Source organism: Xenopus laevis, chromosome 9_10S, assembly GCF_017654675.1.
Source record: "Xenopus laevis strain J_2021 chromosome 9_10S, Xenopus_laevis_v10.1, whole genome shotgun sequence".
Lineage (NCBI taxonomy): Eukaryota > Metazoa > Chordata > Amphibia > Anura > Pipidae > Xenopus > Xenopus laevis.
Window position 1 is genome coordinate 41,477,705 of NC_054388.1, and position 26,261 is coordinate 41,503,965.

The 26,261-nt window shown below is 41.4% G+C and overlaps 1 protein-coding gene across 2 annotated transcripts in view; it reads right to left on the reverse strand.

Moving 5' to 3' along the window:
* Positions 1-26,261, reverse strand: part of septin9.S (septin 9 S homeolog) — a 115,557-nt gene that overhangs the window by 78,959 nt on the left and 10,337 nt on the right. The window contains exon 2 of one of the 2 annotated variants that reach the window (XM_018237621.2): positions 18,142-18,201. In XM_018237621.2, coding sequence (XP_018093110.1) covers positions 18,142-18,201 — 60 coding nt within the window. Of the gene's footprint in view, positions 1-9,725; positions 9,852-18,141; positions 18,202-26,261 lie in introns of those variants that run through there. The other variant, XM_018237623.2, reaches the window with a different exon arrangement.

Genomic DNA, 26,261 nt, shown 5'->3' on the forward strand with positions numbered 1-26,261 from the left:
TCTTTCAGTTACCACTGGTCGGATGTTAGGGTAAGTGGGACCTTTGCAACCTATGGTGCATATTGAGTATGAACAGCTGGCAACTGACTTCGGATTTTGTGACCATTGACTGTATCCACACTTTTACCTGATGAGACCCTTTACCCAATTTGTACCAGTTTTTCTTGTACGTTACCCAATGCTACCCCACTGCACTGCTCAGAAGGGATCCCTAGGAGTGTAACTATTTAGGAAGCAAGGGGTTGGGGGTTGGACAGGAGCTATAGGGAATTTAGTGGGACACTGACCAACATAGTTGGAAACTCAGGGCTTTTTGGACTAATATGCCACAGGTGCCTGATTCATTGTTGGACTCTGCAACTGTTTACATCATACTTAAGATGAGCTGCACCTTTATATGTGCCATTGACACCAGCCATACATAGATCCATTAATCCAGACTCTGGTTCATAAATTATATCTATCAAACGTATTTGATCTTCTGGAAACATATAATTCCATGCTGCATGAGTTGATCATTTACTAATGATGTGGAAGTCCTGCACAGCCTTTGGCTCTCCCCAGAGCTGACTGGCGGAGGACAGGGAGAAGTGAAAGGGAGCGTAAGGTCACAGGGAGTAGAAACAAAACTGTGGGGCAACCAAAGGACACAGTGTGTGCGATATTAAGGTTTGATAAGGCCCTTTCATTTAAAAACCTCAAATCCATTGCTGGCTCGATACCTTTCATTTCTGAACTACACTAAGTGTAATAAAACAGAGCAGGGCAGTGGTTAGGGCTGAGATTAATTCCCAAACTTTAAGGAACAGTGTAGTAGATTAGTAGCCTTGGGAGTAAGGGTGTAAATATAGAGGAAGCAGACCCTGTGGTTGCAGTGTGGCCCAAATGAGAAAATTTAACATATATATTGGTAAAATGAATCAATTTAATGCTGTCTTGGGGGGGGTAAAATGTACAGTATAATAAAAAAGTAATATCTAGTAATATTATTATCTAATGAATAAGGGATATAGGGTGAAAACATTCCGTTATACAGATAGTGTTAATAGTATGAAAGAAGTAAGGCTCATGTGTTTTTAGGGGGATGCATTTAGGGAATATTAGCCAAGGCCCCACTCTATTAGGAAGTCCAGCTTATAAAGGACTGGGGGTCTATGTGAGCTCAGCAAATCGTATCTGCTGTCTCACTGTACTGCAAAGAAAAGGGTTAAGGGTTATTGTGATGTTACTGTGTGCAGCCAGCCTTCCCACTCCCTGGAAGATATTGAAGCTTTTCCCAGCTGTTGGCTAAGGTATTTCCGTCCCTCTCTTTATGTCTCCAGCAGAGCATTTGGAAATGGCAGAGCCTCCTCACATCTCATATTGGCGGCAACAAGCTGACCCAACATATGTCATTAGAACTCTAAATTGTTCATCTTCCCTACAATCAACATGAGTAAAGGCACAAAAACAATTTAGAAATATATATATATATATATATATATATATATATATATATACATATATAATAGACAAGTCAGACAGTTGCTTAATTATGTGCGTGTCTGTTCTAAGGCAATTCGATTGTAAGCTTTACTGGGGCAGGGACTAATGTGGCACTTAGAATTATGCCCATGCTATGTAGAGAAAAGACAATAATAAAGCTGCGGAATGCCTATCGAAGGGGGTCCCGAACTGTTGAGCTAATGCCACCTAAAGAACTTAAAGTTCCCTGATGGCAGGGTAGGGTGATGGTCATTGGATATCCAATGGAACTATACGTTACTGACATGTTTTGTCATTAACTAAAGGGGCCAACCAAATGTTTTGACCACAAAAAGGTACCTGATCTCTCTCTATTTAAAGTAACTTGAATTGAATAAAGCTCAGAGAGATGTGTGGCCTGCTTTAAAATTTGCACACAAAACACATTTTGTGGAAGAATGAATTAATTTGTAACTGCAGATTTTTGACATAAGAGTAAAAAATCCATATATTTGACCTGTTTTCCCTGCAGTCAGTATTCACTTAGGTCTCCAGAGAATCAACCAATGGTGTTACCTCTCGGTCACTGCCCTAACAAGCAGGTGACATTGCTACCCATACAGCAGTGTTTTCTGCCTGATAGAGTGGAACTACCCACAGTCTGCAAAGGCAAAATACATTTATAGGTGACGTACCACCTCTTACAAAAATGTGTATATTCTGAAGAGTCCTCCTAGCTTACTGCAGTGTGACATACTTCAAATACTATAGCTATTGGCAAATAGTTCTAATAGCTGTGTCAATTGCTGTAACAATGCTCCACTGCTGGGTAGCCAGAGATCCTATTTAACAAAAAAGGGTTATTTTTCACCTTTAAGACAACTTCTAGCAGCAGTCTGGCCAGTTTCACAATTATATAGAAAATGGGACTGTGCACAACTTCGGACATTTGGCTCTAGGTTGCGAAAATGTGTATAAAGTGTATAGCTGTGGCTAAATAAATATGTTACTTTATTAGATATTGAATATATAAGTTTACCATGCCAGTGTGGTACCTCAAGGTTACACATGCACAAGTGTACACAATTGTAAACACAATTCCTAAAAGCAAATATAACTTAACACATGCACATTTCGCACCCAGGTACCCTTCCCTTACCAATACTTCACACCAATGCTTTAACCAGGACCAATGGGGGCGTGGGCCCTGGTGCAGTAGCAACCCTATCACCCTGTAGTTACACCACTGCCTCAAATGGAAATAAAACTTTAAAGGTAGAATAAACGTTAGTTGCACACAGAGCTGCCATCAAGAAGGGAGAGGCAAGTCTTTCGAAATTACTTGCCATACCATAACATTCATTGTGGTGAATGGGCTGCATCCTAATGTTATCCTATGGCAAATAATCGTCAGTAGATTTGTGGTAGTACAGATTTAACCGCGGGATGCAAATCTAACTGTGTGCCATTGCCCTTAGGGCCTATCGATATTGTCAAAGCAATGAGTATAGCTACTAGCTATAATGGGTGGGACAGAGCCTTAAGGTGGCCATACACAGAGAGATACGCTTGTTTGGTAATGTCGCTAAATGAGCGGATCTCTCACCGATATGCCCACATTGAGGTGGGCGATAACAGGCTGATCAGATCGTGGGCCCTAGGGCCTAACGATCTGATCAGAATGGAGGCAATATGGGCGGTCAGATCGCGGGACTGCATCAACGCAAAGATGCGGACGTGATCCGACGGGATTTTTTACCCTGCCCGATCGGCATCTGCCAGACTTTCTGCCAGATATCAATTAGGTCAAATGGCCCCACACACGGGCCAATAAGCGGTCTGTCCGTAAATGGGGGCCTTAAATCCACTAGTAGAATTATTAGCCTGAAAGAGAAGTATTGGCATGTCCCCACTGCAGAAATTAAAGAAAGTGTGTTTCTAATTGAAGAACAACTTCTTTGAAGGCAGATCTGTGTCCTTTTCCTCCAGAACAACCACTGAAAAAACAACTATGGTGTAAATAAAACTGGTTACGTTTTTAATAAACTCTGTCTGATACAGATTAAATAATCGGTCTTGCCCAAAAGAACAGCACAGATACATTTAAAACAGCTAATAAATATATCAAAGGGAAAGAAATACTGAAACAGTGTTTTATCTTGTGATCCCTTGCTGCAAGTAAATCACTGACGTGTAGGAAACTTGCAGTGTTGAAGGTGGGGCCAGCCACAATGTAGAGTGAAGATCTACTTTACCCAGAATCCTTTTAAAGGAACTGCTCAGTGTAAAAATAAAAACTGGGTAAATAGGCTGTGCAAAATAAAAAATGTTTTCGATATAGTTAAATGTAATGTATAAAGGCTGGAGTGATTGGATGTCTAACATAATACATAAATACATTTGCAAAATTTACTTATGTGTTGCCACCTACACTGCCACATTTTTCTATAATATGATTGACTGGATTTCTGCAGGATTTAATCTGGGGTGGATCAGTGACTACCACACATGAGACTGAACTGATTTCCTTCAATTACTAAAACATTGTAGGCTGGACAGGTGTGGGTTTAATTTGCTGAAATGCTTCGCTTGGTAGAAATGATTTGCTCATGATATGTTCATATATTGTCCCCATATTGGCCGGAGGGGGGATGCAACTCAGGCAGGGGGGCAGGAGGGAACTTTGCAGTTGGAGTGGGTAAATATGGGGGTGACGAGGCAGCAGCCCCCCAGTCTGATGCTGCCAGGGCTTTATCTACCGACATAAGGGGTCTTAAATCAGGATGAAAAATAAGGGTGAGTTGACATATCTTAGAATTTGTATGTTCTGCCCTTTGCTGTTAATTTGCTTCATTAGCATCCTGACTTAATTTCCAGCAAGGGCCCTATCTGCATGGAGTGTGTATGTTCATTCCATGTCTACGTTGTTTTTTTCCCACAATGCAAAACCGTTCAATAAGGTTAATTGGCCCCTGATTAAGATAACCCTAGTGAGTCTGTGTACATACCACCCAAAAATTTGGTAGTAAAAAGAGGGACAATTTTTTTTTTCGCACATAGCGCAGCAACATTTTTTAACCACACCCCTTTGTGTGGCCACACCCCCTAATTACCATGTTCATTTTACAAAATTTGGCAGGTTATGAAAGTTTGAGAATATTTCTCCTTATCTAAACTGTTTTTTTATGTCTCAAAAATGTTACAAAGTATCTTATTTGCACCTGTTAGCTGTTCTGTGCTCTCTGCTAAAAGCCAATTAAGTGAGAAACTTTGTTTCTTTTTCTGGCTGTTCAGTGCATAGAAAAGAGGGACTTTCCAGTACAAATGAGGGACTGCAGGTCGAGCTGTCAAAAGTGGGACTGTCCCTCCGAAAAAGGGACAGTTGGGAGGTATGTGTGTATTGAGTAAAATATATATATTGTAAGCTCTACTATTTAACGTTTTCATTGTTGCCCGCCTGTTTTGGAAAAGCAGTGGAAACTGAAATCTAACTGCAAGTAGGGTTGCCACCTGGCCGGTAAAAATGATGGCTGATCCCAATGTTATTAATAGGGAAAAAAAGTTAAATATATAAGAAGGCCGGTATTTTTTTCCAGAAAAGGTGGCAACCCTAACTCCAAGTAATTGAGCTATAAATATGTATGTATATATATATATATATATATATATATATATATATATATATATATATATATATATATATATATATATATATACTTAAGAGAGCACACTCACATGACTGTCACACCATCCTTTCAGTGAAAAAAACTCCCTGCCTTGCTACTGTATATGGATAGGATGTTTGATACAGGATGATAATTTATACAAGCAAAACCATCAACCCCACACAATGCCTCCATCACCAGCAAATAGCCACTTTGCACAGCGCATTCCTTCCTATATAAATGTATGAAAAACAGATATCATGACTACACTTTTAGTATGTGTGCACCTAGTGAAACAGGATATATCAAATTAATTTCTTCTACAATCAACAACACAGCACAAATGACTTACAAGTTTGATGACTGTGTGATGGTAATCTCGCCCCTGACCTGGGGCTTTAGCAAGCTTAATAAGGCTGCTTTCAGATCTAGGTCAGATATTTCCAACCACAAGATCCTTCAGCATCTTCCTAAGGTTTGCAGGTTATTAAATGGATAAAAAAAAAATAGTTCACTTTACATGTAAGGTTGTACAGTTTGTATGTAAGGCTGCCACCTGCTGGCCACTGTGTATACTACCAATCAGATACCATATCTGTGAAACTGAAAGTAAAGGTGGCCATAGACGTAGAGATCCGCTCGTTTGTCGATATCGCCAAACAAGCGGATCTCCCCCCGATATGCCCACATTGAAGTGAGCTATATCAACTGATCCGATCGTGGGTCCAACAATCGGATCATAATGGATCCAATATGGGTAGTCGGATCATGGGACCGGATACATGCATAGTAGATGCGGCCGCAATCCAACAGGATTTTTTAACCTGCCTGATCTAGATCGGCCAGATATGAATCGGGGACGCCTGTCGGATGGCCAATAAGCTGACTCAGTCTGCAGCTTTTATCGGCCCTTGTATGGGGACCTTAACAAAAGAACAAAAGAAGGGGGTTTGAGAGTCATTTTATTAAATGATATGATAGGAGGAATTTATCTACAGAATTCTTTACACATAGAGTTGCCGTTTTGTGACAGGAGGAGCAGGCAGGATTACCCTCATAATCCAATATAATATAAATAGCAGCCAGGGAGGAATCAGACAATGGGAAGTTGGAGAAGGGACAGGATGAACTAGGGCAAAGGGATCAGGGAGTATTCAGGATGGGCACTGACTTAAAGGCTCACATGGGGTGTAGCTAAAGGAAGGGCTGCAATACAATGCACATATACACTGCCGGCCCCTCACAGGGAGTGGGTTAATGATTTATCACTAGGGTGTGATTCACTCTCTCTATTTCGTCATCTCAGCACTGACAAGGAACAAAGGCGCTTTCAGTCCAACAGTGAAACTTTTAACCTGACAGGGAAAACTAATGGCCTTGAGAGAGAGTAAAAGTCCAGAACCAAATACATTAGCAAATACATTAGCATGATTATATCTTCCATCAGGGCCGCCATTAGAAATCACGGGGTCCCAACAACAACATTTTTGGCGCTTTAAAGGGGGACCGACTATTTTATAAAGTGCAGCACAGCCGGACCCCCCTTCAGGCCTGAGCCCAGTGTACACTTGTACACTCTGTGCCCCCCTGATGGTGGCCCTGTCTTCCATATCAACTGATCATCAGAGACCCTCTTCCTTATGTGTGTGACACTGACAGACTAACATGTGTATGACACGAAAAGACGAAGGAAGCCCCTCTCCCGATAATGACATTGGCAGATTGAGGGAGCCTCTTCCTTATGTGAATTTGACACTGATAAAGAGAGGGAGCCCCTGTCTTATGTGTAATTGATAGGCCGAAGGAAGCCTAATGTGTATGAGACATTAACAGATTGAAGGAGCCCCTCTCTTGTGTGTATGTGACATTGAGAGTGGGATGGAGCCTCTCCTGATTGCGTGTGGTTGTGACAGTGGCAGACTGTGTGTGCAGGACACTGACTGTTGAGAAGATCATCATATATATGAGTAGTGATGGGCGAATAAATTCACGAATTTGCAGCAAATTTCCGCGTTTTGCTGCCTGCGAATAAATTTGCGAATCTCCCGTGAAAATTCGCTGGTGAAAATTCTCCGGCGTCAATATCTGAAAACGTTCGAATTGCTCGATTTTTTCTAGAAACCGTTCGAATTGCTGGATTTTAGTGAAAACGTTCCAATTGCTCGATTTTAGTGAAACGTATGGATTGCTAGAATTTTTTAGTGAAAACGTTCAAATTGCTCGATTTTTCTGTGAAAACATTCCAATTGCTTGATTTTTTCATGAAAAAAGTTTGAATTTCACGATTTCTCTGTGAACTTTCGGATTTCATGAAAGTTGCATTTCGCGAATGTTGTGGGGAATTCACCCATCACTATGTGTGAGACAAAGGGAGTATGTTTCCTCTTTTTGTGTGGGACACTCAATTCAACAGTCTAAAGGGCCCCCCTCCTGTGTGAGGGTGTGTGACAGTTACAGAGTGGCAAAGCCTCTCTCTTGTGGGGAGCTCTGAGGGATCCCTGCACTGCTGTGTGACAGTGACAAACTGAAAGAGACTACAGTTGTCTGTGTGTGACAGTGACAAACTGAAAGAGACTACAGTTGTCTGTGTGTGACAGTGACAGCCAGGAGAGCACAATGAGTGTGTGCTGCTGCAGAATGAGTGTTTCTCCCCCTCCCTTAGTGAGCAATGAATCTGCTGACAGACCGTTCTCGGTTCTGTGACCACATCCTCTCAGTGACGGCTGGGTCTTGCACATGGTGATCTGTAACTGCCCCAGTCTATCCTACCAGGCTGTTATGAGAACTTTATTCATCCCTCTGCAGTGATGCTATTAACCCCTTGGCTACTGGCCTCATCACTCCATTGAAATAAAACTCCTGCACAAACACTAAGCGTTACTTAGAACAGGCATGTGTAAAAATGGCTTTCTGGGAGCTGTACATGGCCATTTCTTTTCTGTTATGTGGTACCAGATATTTTGTGTGCTTCTGCCCCCCCCTTGAAAAACAAAGTAAGTCACACTGAGTTTTAACCCCTTAATATGAACATTTTTGTTGACGGCCTGAGCTACAATCTCCCCATAGTCTGTCATTCCCCTCTGGATCCTCACAACTTTCCTCATGTTGCTCTTCCATGTTACCAACACCTTATGCCTCCATCTCCTACACACAATGACTTTCCCTCTGTTCCAGTTTCCCATTATTCTTCCTCATATGACGGCAATAAAAAAATAAGACAGAAGGCGGCATCTGAATGACGTTGCACATGGCAATTCCGGCAAAGTAGCCCAGTCCTCCTAGTCCATGTGCTCACGTGGCAGCCACAACCTGAATCTTCTACTATAGAAACCCCTCAGCTGCTGGAAAGAGCAACATAACAATGGTGCTGAGCCAGAGCAGAGGGAGGCACCTCTTAGGGAAGACTATCCTGAATTCTAGGGACGCAAAAAACTATTTTCTTGGGGCCCATCCATTTGAGGGCCAAAAGTTTCTTCTGTACAGAAAAAATTTGTACCACACTGTGGGTTAGAGTGTATAGTAAGGCAGATTAGTGTTAATGGAAGAGACTGTAGCTGTGAAATAGCAATGCAAGACAGTGCTAATGGCATATAAATATACCAAATGTCTATCACAAAACTCCATGCATCTGGTTTCTGTGTTGTACTTGGACTGGCAACCTAGGGCACAAACAGAAAACCTTATACGCTGGGTCCCGCTACCACTAAGATCAGCCCTGGGTAAGACAAGAAAGTGCTGCTCAGTTCCAATGAAGTTCTCTACTTCACCCTGCAGCGTGTTCACTTCTCATGCCAACTTGTGGCTGGCAATTCTGACTCATTTCATGCATCACTTAATATAGTCACTGCAATACGCCCAGGGGGTCGGAGTAAAGAACAGAATGGGGGATATCTTATCGTTGGCCCTGCAGTTGGTATTACACTACAGATCCCACCATGCACTGCAATTGTTACTGAACTACAAATCTCAATATCCCTCGTCCCTATCCCAGTCTAAGGACAGCTGTAGACTGGACAGCCCTGGGATTAAGGATTCTGCTGGGCTATAAATACAATTAGTAACTATGAGTAAGAAAGTACTGCAAAGTTCAGCAACGGGAAGTCTGACCACAGGGTGTGCAAGGAGTTAAACAGCCAAACCTATACTGAAGAGTTGGCAATCTAATAAACCAATATCTTTTTTCAATAACTTAAACCAAAAACAGATTAGGCATAGAGCTTGCAATCGAATTGCTGAACCCCTAGTAGAAAAATGATGCGAAATTTTTTGTGCAAGAAGAACGGGCGCCTTTTCTGCAGAGCTTACAATCTTTATGCTTTATTGGTAGGAACAATAATCAAAGAGGAAATATAATGTTGTCCAAAGTTAAAAAAAGGGGGGCTCATATCTTATAGAAAAAGCAAAATCAGCTCCAAAGAATCCTACAGACAGACTGTACCGGTGGCACCTAGTGCTCTGCCAGTGAATGTGAGTCCACACATGGTGCCCCCAGCTAGCGTGCCTGCCCTTTGCTTTTATCTCTAGCTATCAAACAAAAGAGTGCAAAGAAAGAGAGAGGGGGGCATACAGGATGAATTTTGAAGTTATCTTCCCTACCTGAAATGCGCTCCTTGTCCATCACTCCCCCAGCATCGGTTTATCCACAGCCCGGCCTCTCTCCCCTTGTTTGGGAGGCGGAACCGTTCCTGCCCAACTCTTTCCACTCCCACTTCCAGTTTGCAAGCACTCACTTTTTCCCTTCTTTAACTCCCTCTCTCCCCTCAGTGACTCTCTCTCTCATTCTCCCCCACCTCCCTCCTGAGCACCACTAACTTCTGCTCCCTTCCTTTGTCTTTCTCTTCCCAATTTCTCTCTTTGCTTAAAGCCCCTCTCTGTCTCCATTTCACTCTTCAGCCTTACAGCTACTTCTGCATTTCCTTCTCCCCTCCTCCCTCTGCATTCATTCCTTCATTTCCTCCTATTTTGCTTCCCCTTTCTTACATTCTTATTTACTTCCACTTTCTTAACTTCCACTGTATTGTCTCCCTGCCTACTCTACTGCTTCTGTTGCTTTCATTCTCCCTCTGCCTTCTTACTTCTCACCTGGTGGCCCCAAGACAAAATATCATAGGAAAGGGCCACATCCAGGAATAGACATTTAGGGGCAGATTTACCTAGGGTCGAATATCGAGGGTTAATTAACCCTCGATAATCGACTGCCCAATTGAAATCCTTCGACTTCGAATATCGAAGTCAAAGGATTTAGCGATATTCCTACGATCGAACGATTCAAAGGATTTTAATCCATCGATTGAAGGATTTTCCTTCAATCAGAAAGTTGTTATTAAGCCTATGGAGACCTTCCCCATAGGCTAACATTGGCCTCGGTAGGTTTTAGGTGGCGAACTAGGGGGTCGAAGTATTTTTTAAAGAGACAGTACTTCGACTATCGAATAGTCGAACGATTTTTAGTTTGAATCCAGTCGAAGGTCGAAGTAGCCAATTCAATGGTCGAAATTGTCATATTCGACCATTTGAAATTCGAAGTATTTTTTCTTCTATTCCTTCACTCAAGCTAAGTAAATGGGCCCCATAATGTTGAAAAGGGAGTGGTAAGGTCATTGAGGTCATTAGTGGTTGGGTACAGTTGCTTATGCTGCCCTTCTCTAAAAGGACACTTAAAGGAGAACGAAACCCTAAAAATTAATATGGTAAAAAAATTACATATTTTCCATTTTGAACTTTTTTTCCACACTAAAGTTTCAGCTTCTCATTAGCAGCAATGATCCAGGACTTCAAACTTGTCACAGGGGGTCACCATCTTGGAAAGTTTCTGTGACACTCACATGCTCAGTGGGCTCTGAGCTTAGGGGTCGTCGCAAATTTACAAGCAGAAAATGCGGGTTGTCTGTAATATAAGCTGATGCTATAAGGCTGATTATTAAATTCTGATGCTGATTGCGCTGATTTCCCATCTGACATGTAGTAATTATCTGTTATAAATACTAATCAGCCTTATATTGTGACATTTCTAATTTTCTATTCTGTATATACAATATATTGTGAGTGGGTCCCTAAGCTCAGTAAGTGACAGCAGCACAGAGCATGTGCAGTGAATCAGCAGAAAAGAAGGTGGGGAGCTACTGGGGCATCTTTGGAGACACAGATCTTTACTGCTAAAGGACTGTGGTTGCCTTGGGCTGGTACAGAAGCCCAAAACATAATGTACACCATTTCTAGCCTATTTCTTTAGTCAGGCTTTCATTCTCCTATAAATGAAGAACCAGCTGTAAATGTCCCATTAAGGTCAGTGGAAAACATTTACTATAATATCAGGCTTTTGCCCCATGTGACCATGCTGAGCATTGTCCCTATGGGTTGGTGTCTGGTGGAATATCAAAAGCAGTTTGCTTTTGCACTCTGTAGGCTTCAGTTATGCCCCTGTCAAGTTGCTAGGGTCAGTGTGACCCTAACAACCATACTGTAGTTTATATTCCACACAGTAGAGGAAAAAAACCCATAAGAGCAGTAAAAATGATCCTAAAAAATAATGTATCCACAACATAGCGAAATTTAGTAAAACGTTTTGGGTGTTACCACAATGTCAACTATTTTTCATGAAGATCTATTAAGGACACATAATATTCACATCCTGCAGTTGCACTGATTTCTGTGTAGCCATACAAAATGCATCTGAAAAACAAACTGTGCAGTGCTCCCAGACTTCATCACATTTTCCCCTACATCTGGTTGTGTTTTCCCTATAAACCTTCATTTTTCTTGTCTATTTACGCACCCACCTAGGCACCTTCCTTCCCCTTTGTCAATCTATCCAGGGTTAACTATCAATCCCCTTGCCTCTCTGCATTCACATACAGCAGGTGGTGCTAGGCAGAAGTATATACCATATACCCCAGGTAGACTACACCTCACCCAACATTAAATCAGAGCACCAGACTTAACACTCCGCCCACCACTACCATGTCTGATGACCAGCCCCTCATTGTGCAGGGTATAACAACTGAGTTTTCAGGGGTTAAAAGCCAAGGCTGTTGATTTTATCTTCTGATTTCCCCTTTATCGAAAAAATAGCCTGGGGAGTGGGGAGAGAGTGTACGCGCGCAGTGGGGGATAGCCCAGCAAAAAGACAAATTATGTTTTGTATCTGTTTTTTTATATCATATGATAAGAAGAAGAGAATATGTTTAAAAAACACAAAACTGCCAGTGTCCTCAATAACATGACACCTTCAGATTAGACCTCCTGCATCTCACATGGTGTGTTATCAAACTCTGAGGGGCAGAATCCACTCAACTCCCTTATTTCTGCAGCTGCAACTTGGGCAAGAGCTGCAAATGGGTGCAAGTAATGCCCCAGCCAAAGGCCAAACACTGGAGTTCATTTTCTAGGGCATTACTGTACAGGCTAATTCTCCCCCTCTTATTGGTTCACCTCCACTACCCTGTGCAGGATGCTCTCTATAATCTGATCCCTGGCTGGATGAAAAAATATAACCAGCGTTATAAATCAATGCAGTGTTTCAGCCTCCTATAGCAGCCACAAGTTTAACAGCTGCAACCCTGCTTTATCTTGCCTAGAACACCTCAACTGACCTCTGAGCATTCCTTAAGAGGGTCAGGCGCATACTAACCCTCTTTCATCACCTCTCCTCCTCTTGCAGTTTAATAAGCACAGTATGAAACAGTATCTTTCTCTTTCAACACTCCTCTCTCTTCCATTACAGAGAATAGCCCACTGGCTCCTTCCCATTCACTGCCTATCTACCTGTCACTGGATATTGTCCAGTTCACAGCTGTTATCCCTACTGCCCCCTAAAAAATGCCTAGAATTCCTCCTTACTTCTTCATGCCAGAGAAAGCTTTGCTATTTATCTATGAGAGGCTGTCATTCTGTACTCACTGTACATTTCTTTTGGAGTATATTGTTCACACACTCTCTCCTCTCTACTGCCACCCCCTCACCTGTCCTGCTACTTAGATATAGATGGGGGACAGCATTCTCCTACACTAAAGGCTATATCACTGCCTTCTCTGTCAATATAAAAGAGGTGGCAGAGAAAACTGATATTGCCCACGATATTGTCTTTAGTTGACCAACTTTTCAAGAGATTTAGAGGCCTATTTATCAAAATTAAAATTTGTGTAATTTTAGAGGTTTTTATCAACCACAACTAACTCACAGCTGATGGCTCTACAATGTGGCACTGCTGGCCTATGCTATAAATTAGCCACAGACGCAATGCTGTTATAGGGTTTTTGTTCACCTCTGTCTTGGCTTAGCTTTCTGTTCTGACACTTTGTAAATGTGTACAACTTGCAACAGTGAGCCTCTAAGTGGCAACAGTATTTATACTTATACTCCCCTCTATAATGAGAAAATGCCAGTGCAATGGCAATTGCGGCGCTTTGATTTCCAAAGTCGCCCGAAGTTGCCTCACGAGGAAACGAGTGCATTGCCGCAGGCAATTTTTCATTTTAGCAGGCGGAAGGCAGGGAGAAGGCAGTTTGGGGAGATTGTCACCCCGAATGAAGAGGCAATTAGTTGCCAGGCGACTAAATCTCCCCGAATCTGCCCGTGTGCCCTTAGACAACACCATATACATCACTATACAAACTCACTGCGTGACCTTCAGTGGCGCAGTGCCAGACCATGTCCGTGGATCAGTTGCCAATATAAATAGCTCCCCCTCCCTTCCGTTAGTGCCCAGGCGCAACCTGCCTATCTACATGGGGAGCGGTATGGTGCTTGTCTCACTACCATCCAACTATACCGCCCTATGCGTTAGTAGCTGAAGAAGCAGGTAACTCTGCGAAACACGTAGGGCGGCATAGGTGGACAGTGGTGCTACTGTGTAACTCCAGTTGTTTTTTTTCATTTGATACTTTGTAAATGAGGCAATAGACATTACAGTTACGATCCTTCCTGAGAAGATCATTTGTTTTCAATACTAAAGGTGGCCATAGATGCACCCGTTTTGTACAATATTTAGTGCGTCTATGGTGGGAGACAAGCCAACCTATATCAGCCGAAGACTTGGATATCACTTGGCTTGTCAGATATACAGGTAGAGACAAGAGGATTCTACCTCTACCTGACAATTCAGCAACAGTGGGCGATGTTGGGGTGCCTTCAAGGGTGATCAAAATGATCTAGCCAGTCCGATCGATGAGCTGACCGATATCGACAGAAGACTTGGATATCGGTCGGCTCATCGATTAGGCTGGCTGGAAAATTTTGATGGGAGGACCTTTAAAGGCACCTGAACATCAACCACTGTTAGTGCTGAATTGTCAGATAGAGGTAGAATTCTATTGTTTCTACCTATATATCAGACAATTGAGCTCTAACAGTTAATGTTGAAAACATACGATTGTTGGGAGGTAAGATCGTAATTGTAAAGATTGTAATTGTAACGTCTATTGGCACCTTAACTGTTAGAGCTCAATTATCAGATAAACAGTAAGAAACAATAGAATTCTACTTATATCTGACAAATCAGCACAAATTCAGGTGCCTTCAAAAGTGCCCAATCAAAATTTTCCGGCCAGTCCAATCAATGAGCTGACTGATATCCAACCGATATACACACGCATATTTTTAAAGGGGACCTGTCACCCAAAAAAAATATTCAAAATCTTTTTTTATCACATCAGTCAAGCAAAATGAACTTTAATTACACTGTATAAATTATTTGAATCTTGTTTCCTTCAGTCTGGGAATTCATATTTATAGCAAGCAGGCAAAAGCCATTTTTGGACACTGTTATTAAGGCAAGTCTTGTATCATCTCAAAATCTTGTTTGTGCACCAGAATGGGGGACCTGATGTTCATCCCCATGCACTGGCTACACAATTAAATGGTAAGAGAATGAGAAAATGTGTGGAGAGCAGTGACATCTAGGAAGTGCGGAATGGAAAGTGAAAGTAATTGTTTGCCCTGCCTCTATGCCATTGGCATAGAGGAGGGGCAGACAATATTTGATTGACAGCTGAGATTTTTAAATGAGCTTACAACAGTTATGAATGCTTTAATAAAAAATAGAAATTGGATTTCATGTTTAATTTGATAAAACATTTATTATACAGATTTTTGTGTCTGGGTGACAGGTCCACTTTAAATGATATTATTGATGCGTCTATGGCCACCTTTAGTCATCCTTCAACAAATCGCCAGTACTACGGTAATTGATGATAACCACAAATCTACTTCCGTTTCAGACTGGAAATCAATAAAGTATAATAATTCAAATTTCTTCTTTAATGCCCACTCCTTACGCTTTCTCCACATCTGACCTCCTATTATTTCCCATTCACTCTCTGGGGTATATTTATCAAAAGTGAAGTCAGAGATCGCAACAGTCGACTAATATGAAATTCTGCTGCTCTCCATTCATTTCTATAGTTTTTATAAAGGCATATTTATCAAAGGGTGAGCTTTCACTTTCACACATCGATAAATAATCTCTTAAAAAAATCCCATAGAAATGAATAGAGAGTGGCGGAATTTCCCACTAGTGGACTGTGGTGATTTCTAACTTCACTCTTTGATTAATAACTCCCTCTGACTCTCCTTGGCTACTCCCCTCCTTAACTAACTCTACTTGCTTAGCACTGTTTCCATTCTCTATCCCCACAGTTGTTTTTATGATCCTGATGCCTGCAATTACAAAGCTATGGTCACATTCAAATCCAAAAATGACTTTCAATTCAAGCATGCTAAAAAACTGAAAAAAAGGATTAAATATATAAAACCCAAACTACTTCTATTAACTAGTTCTAATACCCCAGGGTCATTAATACTGCCCCCTAATCTTCATCTATAACGTTACATTAAGGGCTCTCCCTTCCCCCCTTAAACTTGGTTCTGCATCCCAAAATCTCTATACAGTCTGCCAAAGTGTAATACATTGTTCCAGTCAGAGATCCTGTCGTACCTGTTAGCAATTATGTTGTTCCACCGCTAAATCCTTGGCCGGAGTGTGGGGATTACATCGGGCCCTAGCTATTTAACCCCTCACTTGCCCTGACTGCTGGGCCTCTGCACTAGGTAGCAGCAATCTCTGACCATAAGTGGTTTATTAAAAGCTATTGCTTTACTCAACAAGTGTAGCACCTTCAAGGATAAGAAAAACATTAGGAACAAGCAATTCAACCCAAAAAATGTTACATGGTGCTGAGTACAAGCTGGTGCTCAAACTGTGTGGCCGCTTGTAAATCTGGTGAGGCCCCAATATGCTTCTGGCTGCTAAGTCTTTAGTGTCTGCATTAAAGTAATTGTGTTCTAGTTGTTATGGTTTTGAATTTTCCTGTGGACACTATATAAATAAGAGGCAGCATAGTAATTCTTGCAGCCACATATGGGGTTATGTAATTAAAGGCGCTATGTAAATCAGGGTAAAGCACCCAGCACTTTCAAGTGAAAACTATCTAGGTTGAACACTCCATGATCGTGCAGTACCTTTTAAACAGCTTATTGGTTGCTATCTATTACTGTTTCTGGGCAAACATAGTGCTTTATATTTATATTGGGGATAGATCTTTGTGCTAATTGTGCTAAACACGGGACAGAGTGCATAGTGCAACCAACTCAGAGGTTGGCGCCTGTTTTTTTTGCACTTTTGCACTGCCCTACATGTTCTAATTGAGTCCCAGAAACTGAATATTTATCACCACCGCAGATTACAGGCAAAATCCTGTGTTTTTCCAAAAGAGCAGCACTATTCTGAGATTTAGGTATGGTGGCATCTACGCATTGTGATACACGCACACATCATAAGAGTAATGAAAGGGTAAGCTCTCTTTGGATGGATTCTGGTTCTATTTGCATTTGCCTTCTTAAGGTGGCCATACATTACCTAGCCCCGTATGTTATCAGACTGATCGTCCCTCGGCTAAATGGATGGATACTATACAAGACGTCATGGTAGATCCACAAACCAACCAGTATACAGCACATACAATACATGTAGGCTGGAATACATACAATATTTTCCCTGTCACCTTCCTTACAAGCCCAAGTGCTCAACTACACAACAAGCTTGCCCATGGCTGTTCTCTTTCCTATGGTCAAACAAGGCAATAGAGATTAGTCCTGAATTGAATGTCAATTGGTTAGGGTCTATATAGGTTTACCTCCATCAAACTTCTGTCCCTGGTTTACTGACATCATTGCAATGGGAAACCCTTCAGTCTGATTCCAAATGAAACTAGTGCACCCGTGTCACCAGAGGAAAGAGAGCAACTCAGGAACTGGAAGTACAATACATCAGTGCCCTGTATGGGGGGGGGGGGGCAGGGAACTGGGGAGGTATTTAGTGGAACTGGTGCATATGACCCAGATTTCACCCAAACTGGAATTACCTTTATCAGTGTCTTACTGTCTCCTTATCTGCTATCATTTAAGCTTCAGTGATTTCAATAGTAGAAATACAAAGAAACCAGAATAATAAAAAGAGGAAAGTGAAGTGCGTTATGTTTTGGGTAGCCGAGGATGAGTAGAGGATAACAGTGCTTTATTGGCAGGCTCTCATGCAGCCGTTACACAACAGTAACTTTCACTTTTAAGCTACCAGGAAGTATGCACAGTATAAGTATGAGCACAGTGACATCTACAGGCCATTTGTATAAACACCACAAAATGGAGTAACATTTGCTAGAAGAAATGTGAAAGAATTGGGAAAAAGTGGAAGAAAAAGGATGAGAAAGAGAGAGGGGAAACTAAAAAGCGTGTGCTCACGTGTGATAGAGGGGATGAGAGTTACACTTGGCATCATTAAAGGGGCTGATTTAACAGGAAAATACTGCAGCAGCCAGAGAGGGAAGTTCTACCCTCAGAATAAAGTAAGATACAAGAAGCCCATATGTATGTTTGTGTATGTGGAATCATCTTGGTTTAATTTGAGTCTAATTTTTAGTCGATGCAAACAGGATAGAGAAGGCAGTTAATTACTTTAGTTAACACTAGCACCCACACTTCTGTATCACTCAGCAGGTACCCAGATAAACTCACTTACTTGGGCTTGTCACATCGCTACTCAGTTTCCTCAGTCTCCCACTAGTGGTACGTGTCACACCTGAGGAAAGACAGACAGCAGTGGTTTAAAAATGATGCATTGTCAGTAAAAAGTGTGAACTTTCATCCATGTGATCCAACTCGTACCACTCTGCCTGTGTTACAGGAAGCATTAAGGTCATATTTACTAAAAGAGATAATTTACTAATAAAGTTACCAAGACAGAGCACTGTGTAAACCTATTTAAATAAACACAGCAGTGAAATTCACTTTGGTAATTTGTACAGAGAATTGTCACTTCGCGCCTTTGATAAATAAGCCCCTGAGTGACAAGATAAATTGTGTTCCACAGAGGCACCAATAGAAAGCACATGATGATTCACTAATGTTTTATCAAGAAATGGGAACTGCGGACGAATAAAGATGAGTGTAAATCTGTCACTGTCAGAGCCAGCAACTGAGGAAGGAAATATAGAAGATTAACGGCTCTGCTCACTGATATTTCCTCATTTTCAAGTGGTAATTTTACTTTCTAATGGTTCACTAAGCAAGTTTTTTTCCAGCAATGTTTTCCTGTCATATTCAGCAATAATAATTAACTTTTAGAAGTATTATTACCACCGGCATTAAAAATGACAGATACCTGTAATATAGGGGCAGATTTAAATACTCGCCAGCGTCGGCTTCGCACTCTTCTCGCACCACTTCGCCAGGCCAAATGCGATACGAACACACCAATTCACTATCATGCAAAGTTGTAAAATGAATGTTCCATATGTAATGAAATGTCTGGAGAAAAGCGGTTTCCCCAAAAAAAATTCAAGCTAGGACTTTTGCAGCCAATCCCGCTTAAAAAAAGAAAAAGTCCCCAGCGTTTTTTGAACTTTAATGCATTTTCGGCAGACAGGATATGATGTGGTGCCAAAGACAACTCTGGAAAGAGGCGACGTTCTGTAAAATCCGTGCTTTAGTGAATTTGCGGAGTAACAACCTTTCACCAGAGCGAAAAGCGATAGAGTGCAAATGAACGCTAGCTAAGGTCTCTTTCCCTAGCAAATTGACGCCTGCGCCAGTTAGTGAATAGTGTGGGAGAAAATAATGCTTTGTGGGTACCATGCATAAAATAAATTTTATCAAAATAGAGACAATAATAGAAATTTTAAATAGCCACCACCCCCCATACACATATAGAGGCAGATTTACTAAAGGGCGAAGTGGCTGTCGTTAGCAAAAATTCGACATAAAGACAATTCTTAGGGACAACGTTGATTTACTAAAAGGCGAGCCGTAGATGACAATTCACTAGCGAAAGAGCTCAGCGCTAACACAATTTCACACCCTTTCGCCAGGAGAATCTTCACTCAGCGAACGATCGTTACTCCGCAAACTTCCCAATACGCTACCCTTTTTGCCAGAGTCTGTTTCGCCGGGTTATACCTGGAGAATTAATAATGTAAAGCTACATCCTCCACAATCTTGTCAGTGACATCATATCCTGTATGCCGAAAAGACATTAAAAAGAAAGACAAAATGCTGGCATTTTTTCATATTTTAATGCGGGATTATGTTTAAAGGTTGTAACTGTTAAATATATATTTTTTGTACATTTTTTTCAACCATTTTCAAGCTGTTTTAGGGTGGGCTCATGTCTAGGACAATAGAGAATCTCTTTTGTTTTTATTTTGATTCCTTGGACTTTTTTAGAATAAGTGGCCACTTCCAGCAATTTCACCAACAATCACTAATAGACATATATATGACCTATTAGTACTGCCATATTTAGATTGACACAAATATGTTAATGACGTTTTGGTAGGAAGAAAGTAACGCTAGCGAAAATTCTTTTAGAAATGTTTGCACTGACAAAAAGACGTCAGTGTTCTTTGCCACTCCGAAATGTCGCAATTTGATAAATAAGCATATTCGCTGCAAAATAGCGTTAGCAAAGTGTGGCGGAGCATTTCGATGCGAAAATTCGCACCTATGTAAATCTGCCCCATAGGGTCAGTGTCAGACTGGGTGCCCTAAGGCCCACTAGAGAACCAGACACCCTGGGATTAGGGATGTAGTGAACGTCGGAAAAAAAGTTCGCGAACATATTCGCGAACTTGCGCAAAAATGCGAGCGGTTCGCGAACGGTTCGCGAACCCCATAGACTTCAATGGGAAGGCGAACTTTAACATCTAGAAAAGACATTTCTGGCCAGAAAAATGATTTTAAAGTTGTTTAAAGGGTGCAACGACCTGGACAGTGGCATGCCAGAGGGGGATCAAGGGCAAAAATGTATCTGAAAAATCTGCCTGTGTGTGCTTGGAAGAGATAGTGTAGGGGGAGAGCTGTTAGTGATTTCAGGGACAGATGATAGTAAGTTTGCTGGCTAGTAATCTGCTTGATACTGCTCTGTATTGGAGGGACAGAAGTCTGCAGGGATTTGAGGGACATTTTAGCTTAGGTAGCTTTGCTGGCTAGTAATCTACTGTTCTCTTTAAACAACTGCCATACGTTGACCTTGTAGGCATTGTTTGCCCAGTTTTTTTGGACGCAGCCACTGAAGCACAGTTGCCATAAAAAATATGCCATATAAATGCTGAAAATAGTAATTTTTCGCCATACGTTGACCTTGTAGACATTGTTTGCCCAGTTTTTTTGGTTGCAGCCACTGAAGCACAGTTGCCAGAAAAAATATGCCATATAAATGCTGAAAATAGTCATTTTTTGCCATACGTTGACCTTGTAGGCATTGTTTGCCCAGTTTTTTTGGTCGCAGCCACTGAAGCACAGTTGCCAGAAAAAATATGCCATATAAATGCTGAAAATAGTAATTTTTTGCCATATACGTTGAGTCAACGTATGGCAAAAAATGACTATTTTCAGCATTTATATGGCATATTTTTTCTGGCCTCTGTGCTTCAGTGGCTGCGGCCAAAAAACTGGGCAAACAATGCCTACAAGGTCAATGTATACACTACTACAGCGGTGGATACGGATTACGTAAAATATATTATGGCTGCTTGAAAAAAGTCACTCCGGTGTTTTTTCTGGAGACGGTAATATTATGGATATTTAGACAGAATGTGAACAAGGTCACACAGCTAGATGGCGGGTTGAAGAAAACAGTGTGCAAATAATGCCTACAGGGCAAATAATGCCTAAAAGGTCAACTTATACACTACTACAGCGGTAGTAAAATAAAAAAAAGTAAAATAAAAAAAAAATGAATATTAAAAAAAAAAATTAAAGTTGGTGCTGCTGAACTACTAGGAGCAGCAGATTAGCACACCAGTCCCACTCCCCAACACTGCTAGACTAATAGCACTGGGCTCTTATAGTAGTAGTAGTAGTAGTAGTAAAACAACAAAAAAATAAATAAAAGCAGTCCTTACAAGGACTACTGTTATTGCAGCAGTCAGCAGATGAGATCAGAAGCAGGACAGCTGCCCACTGCAGCTACATACAGAGCACTGCAGTAGAAGGTAGATTACTAGCCAGCAAAGCTACCTAAGCTTAAATGTCCCTCAAACCCCTGCAGACTTCTGTCCCTCCAATAACAGAGCAGTATCAAAACGATTACTAGCCAGCAAACTTTCAACTGTCCCTGAAATCACTAACAGGCAGCAGCTCTCTCCCTACACTATCTCTTCAGCACACACAGGCAGAGTGAAAAAACGCTGCAGGGCTTCGGTTTTTATAGGGAAGGGGAGTGGTCCAGGGGAGAGCTTCCTGATTGGCTGCCATGTACCTGCTGGTCTGGGGTGAGAGGGCAAAAAAAAGCGCCAACAATGGCGAACCCAAAATGGCGAACGTCGCGCGACGTTCGCGAACTTCTGGCGAGCGCGAACACCCGATGTTCGCGCGAACAAGTTCGCCGGCGAACAGTTCGCGACATCTCTACCTGGGATATATATAATATAGCTTACAAATACACACCTGTAAAACATACACTACACAAGCCAGATGGTATACAAACAAGTTTTTTTTTAATATCAAAATCGCATTTATTTTAAGTACTAGTGCAAAAACATATAATATACATACCTCCCAAACACTGGCACAATTACAATGGAAAATTAAATTAAGTTACGGCCCAAAACTTCACTTTTCTGTACCATTTGAGTGTATTTTCTACAATCTTAGGGTGACCCATTAACTCAAATTCTAAGTGCTGGGCTGGGGACAGGGCCGGATTTACATAGGGGCCGCCCCTAGGCCCACTACCGTTCTTTGCCCCTGTCCCCTCCAGGGGGACTGGATCAATGGGGATTGGCGCATGGGAAATTAAAAAAATTATTGTATCTCCAGTGCATCCCCAGTGTTTTTGAACCAATATGGGTGTGGTTGGGCAGCATGCCGCCCCCCTAAAATCCTGCCGCCCTAGGCCCGGGCCTGGGTGGCCTTTCCACAAATCCAGGCCTGGCTGGGGATGCTGTTGCTCTTTTCTAAATCAGAATCTCAGGGGTCCATACTTGATTATAAAACTATAGTAGGTCAATATTCCCTTAGTAAGCAAGCAGAATAGTCTAACGATCCCTTTATTAATTCTTCCTTAGCAAACCCCTTTTAGCTGCACACTGCCGTGATCTTGTGATAGTCAAGTCAATAATACAAGGCTTTGTGGGGCTGTTGTTTGCTATCTAGTGATCAGTGCCAAGCCCTTTAAGGCCAGTTAACTTAAAAAAGGGTGAAACAGAAACAATCACGCGTTTGTATAACCCGTGGGCATTCATCTATTGAGAAGAACAACTGCCATCATTCTCTACGGACATTAGCTGCCCAATACAAGTGATGTGCTAGTTACAGTAACCTAACACGGTCTGACAAAGAAGAAAGTAACTGGCTTCAATTACTCAATCCTACATTTAGGGGCAGATTTATCAAGGGTCGAATTTCGAAGTGGAAGATACTTAGAAATTCCACCATCGAATTGAATACTACGAAATTCGAAGTCGAATTCGTAGGATTTTTTGCATCGTAAGATCGTGTTCCGATCGTGTTCCGATCGTACTTCGAATTGTAAGATTCGCATGATTTTAACGTACGACTTTCCGTCGAATACAAAAAACTTATCCCCATAGGCTAACATAGCACTTCGGCAGGTTTAAGTTGGCGAAGTATTGAAGTCAAAGTTTTTTTTAAAGAGACAGTACTTTGATTAGCGAATGGTCGAATAGTCGAACGTTTTTACTTCGAATCGAAGGTCGAAGTTGAAGTCGTAGTAGCCTATTCGATGGTCGAAGTATCCAAAAATTACTTCTAATTTCGAATTTTTTAACTTCGAAAATTCCCTTGATTTCACTTCGACCCTTGATAAATCTGCCCCTTATAATTACCATTATCCCGTTTTATTTAAGTAACATGGTAAGCCTGTAGGGAAGAAGGTTGAAAGGATTACTTCCAACTTTCCCTTTAGTTTCTTGTGTGCACAGACACGCTTGTTTATCAGTCACAACTTTGCTTTAATTTTCTAACTTTTAGGAAGAGTGTTCAAAGCTAATTGCTGATTGGTGTTACTATTGGCAACATGACTTTACTCTTACAATTTAGTGCTATGTTAGTAAAAGTGGCATAACTAGATGTTCTAGACATTGCTCTAGAAGGGCATGAGAAGCATGTATCCTGGGCATGCATGGACCAGGATTAAAGGGGGCACCCATGTTCCTCTCACTGGGGGTCATTTATCAATACTGGGCCCATAGGCAGTAACCGATGGCAACCAATCAAATTGCTGCATTCATTGTTCTACTTGCAGCTGGCTTCAAAAAGCTAATCACTGATTGGTTGCTATAGGTAACTGCCCATGGGCGAATTTGCCCAGTGTTAATAAATGAGCCCCAGTGTGTTATAACATGTGCACATACACTAGCCCTCAGTTTATTAGGGACACTGACCACTGCTGACGGTGTCATCGGAAGGGAGTTGGTTCATACAACCTGCCTGGATGTTAATTTAGGTGCTTCTGTGTTTCTTGTTACATATTAGGATATGCAGTTATACATTTGCACAGATCCCAGATCTTTTCTACCAAGACTCCCAGGTTTACTATCAATCCTTTCCTAAAAATGAGCATATCTACAATGCTGCTCCACCTTGTGGTCAGTTAGTGGATTTCATTTTCACTAGTTTCCTATGGTCTGTTTGCACAAAATACACTTAAAGGAACAGTAACACCAGAAGTTTTTTAAAGTAATTAAAATACAATGTCCTGTGATACTGCACTGGTATAACTGGTGTATTTGCTTCAAAAACTCTATTAAAGTTTATATAATCAAGCTGCTGTGTAGTCATGGAGGCAGCCATTCAAAGCTGAAAAAGGAGAAAAGGCACAGGATACTCAGAAGATAACGAATAAGCTCTGTAGTATACAATGGGATTCTGCAGAACTTATCTGTTATCTACTGAGTATCCTGTGCTTGAATGGCTGCCCCCATAGCTACACAGCAGCGTGTTTATATAAACTATAGTAGTCTTTCTGAAACAAACACACCAGTTTTACCAGTGCAGAGCAACGGTCGGAACACTATATTGTCATTCCTATAAAACACTTTCATTTTAAGTAGGGATGCACCGAATCCACTATTTTGGATTCAGCCGAACCCCCGAATCCTTCATGAAGGAACCAAATCGAATCTGAATCCTAATTTGCATATGTAAATTAGGGGTGGGAAGGGGAAAACATTTTTTACTTCCTTGTTTTGTGACAAAAAGTCACACAGTTTCCCGCATATGCAAATTAGGATTCGGATTCGGCCGAATCTGAATCCTGCTGAAAAAAGCAGAATCCCGAACCGAATACTGGATTCGGTTCATCCCTAATTTAAGGCACAGAAGTTTAACATTAGAGAAAGCTCATCCGGCTACATCTGGGAATCCCTGAAGTACAAAGATCCCAGTAGGCTACTGCTTGATGATCAAAGTCAATATAAGTTTGTGAAACTGCCCAATAAAAACATTTCATGAAGCTGTTTCAACCGTCAACCCTATCCCCATTCCCTCTCATCCCCCCTCGACTTGGTATTTTGTAAGCTATTTGCATACCTCCCAACATTTTGGAAATAAAAAGAGGGTCAAAAGTTGCCACGTGCCATGTGGCGAATTTTTTGACCACACCAATTTTTGTGGCCACACCCCCTAATTACCATGTTCATTTTACAAAATTTCTCTGCTTTTATTCAGTTATTACAGTTTTGCTACTGAAGGTGAATTACCCTTTAAGCTGTGAGTCTAACTTCTCCCAAGAGACCTGTTATCTTATATTGTTATAATTACTTATTTGCTTATCTCAAAATTGTTAAAAATGTATCTTATCTGCAGCTGTGACTGTTCATTGTTTCTTTGTCTGCCTGTTCAGTGCAGAGAAAATCGGGACTTTCCAGTACTAACGAGGGACTGCGGGTTGAGCTGTCCCTCTAAAAACGGGACAGTTGGAAGGTATTTGGTTCTGCGTCTCTCTGGCTGCTGTAAAGCTCTGCAGGATGGATCTACTTTACATTATACCCTGAGGGCTCATGCCTTGTACAACCACAAGCTCTGTGATGGATGACATACTAGGTAAGGAGAGCAATAAGTGGCTGTAAGCCTGTTTTTTTGTTGTATTTCATGTCAGTTACAAGATTTGTGGTTTAGTCACTATGAGATACAATTGAAATGTTCTTTATGCCGCATACAGAGGAATGTGAGCCAGAAATATGCTGTAAATATTGACTCTTTCACAGGTACAAGCTGGGACGTGCATTCAAGGGAACAGCCATTGCATCTCATATAAAGTCTAAAGTAATTTTTAACAACTAGAGATAGACCTTGAAATAATAATGACACACACCATTTTCCCTTCTGACCCGCAACACTTCCACAGTCTCCGGCAAAAGTCAATGGATTTCTCTAAATGGGCTGAGAGCAATGTATCCTCAAGTCTGTGTGTGCTTTTGATCTTTTGTGGGAACTTATTAAAACTGTGTGTTCACTTTTAAAAACTGTCCACAGGGACATGGGTGGGTCAGAATAAATGCAATGTTATGGGGGTCATTTGATAAGTGTAGGCAGGCTGAAAAGTACAAAAAAAGTAATGTAACTTGCCACGTATTTGCATCCTCCTCTGTCTAATTTCCTACAAGTACTCAAGACACC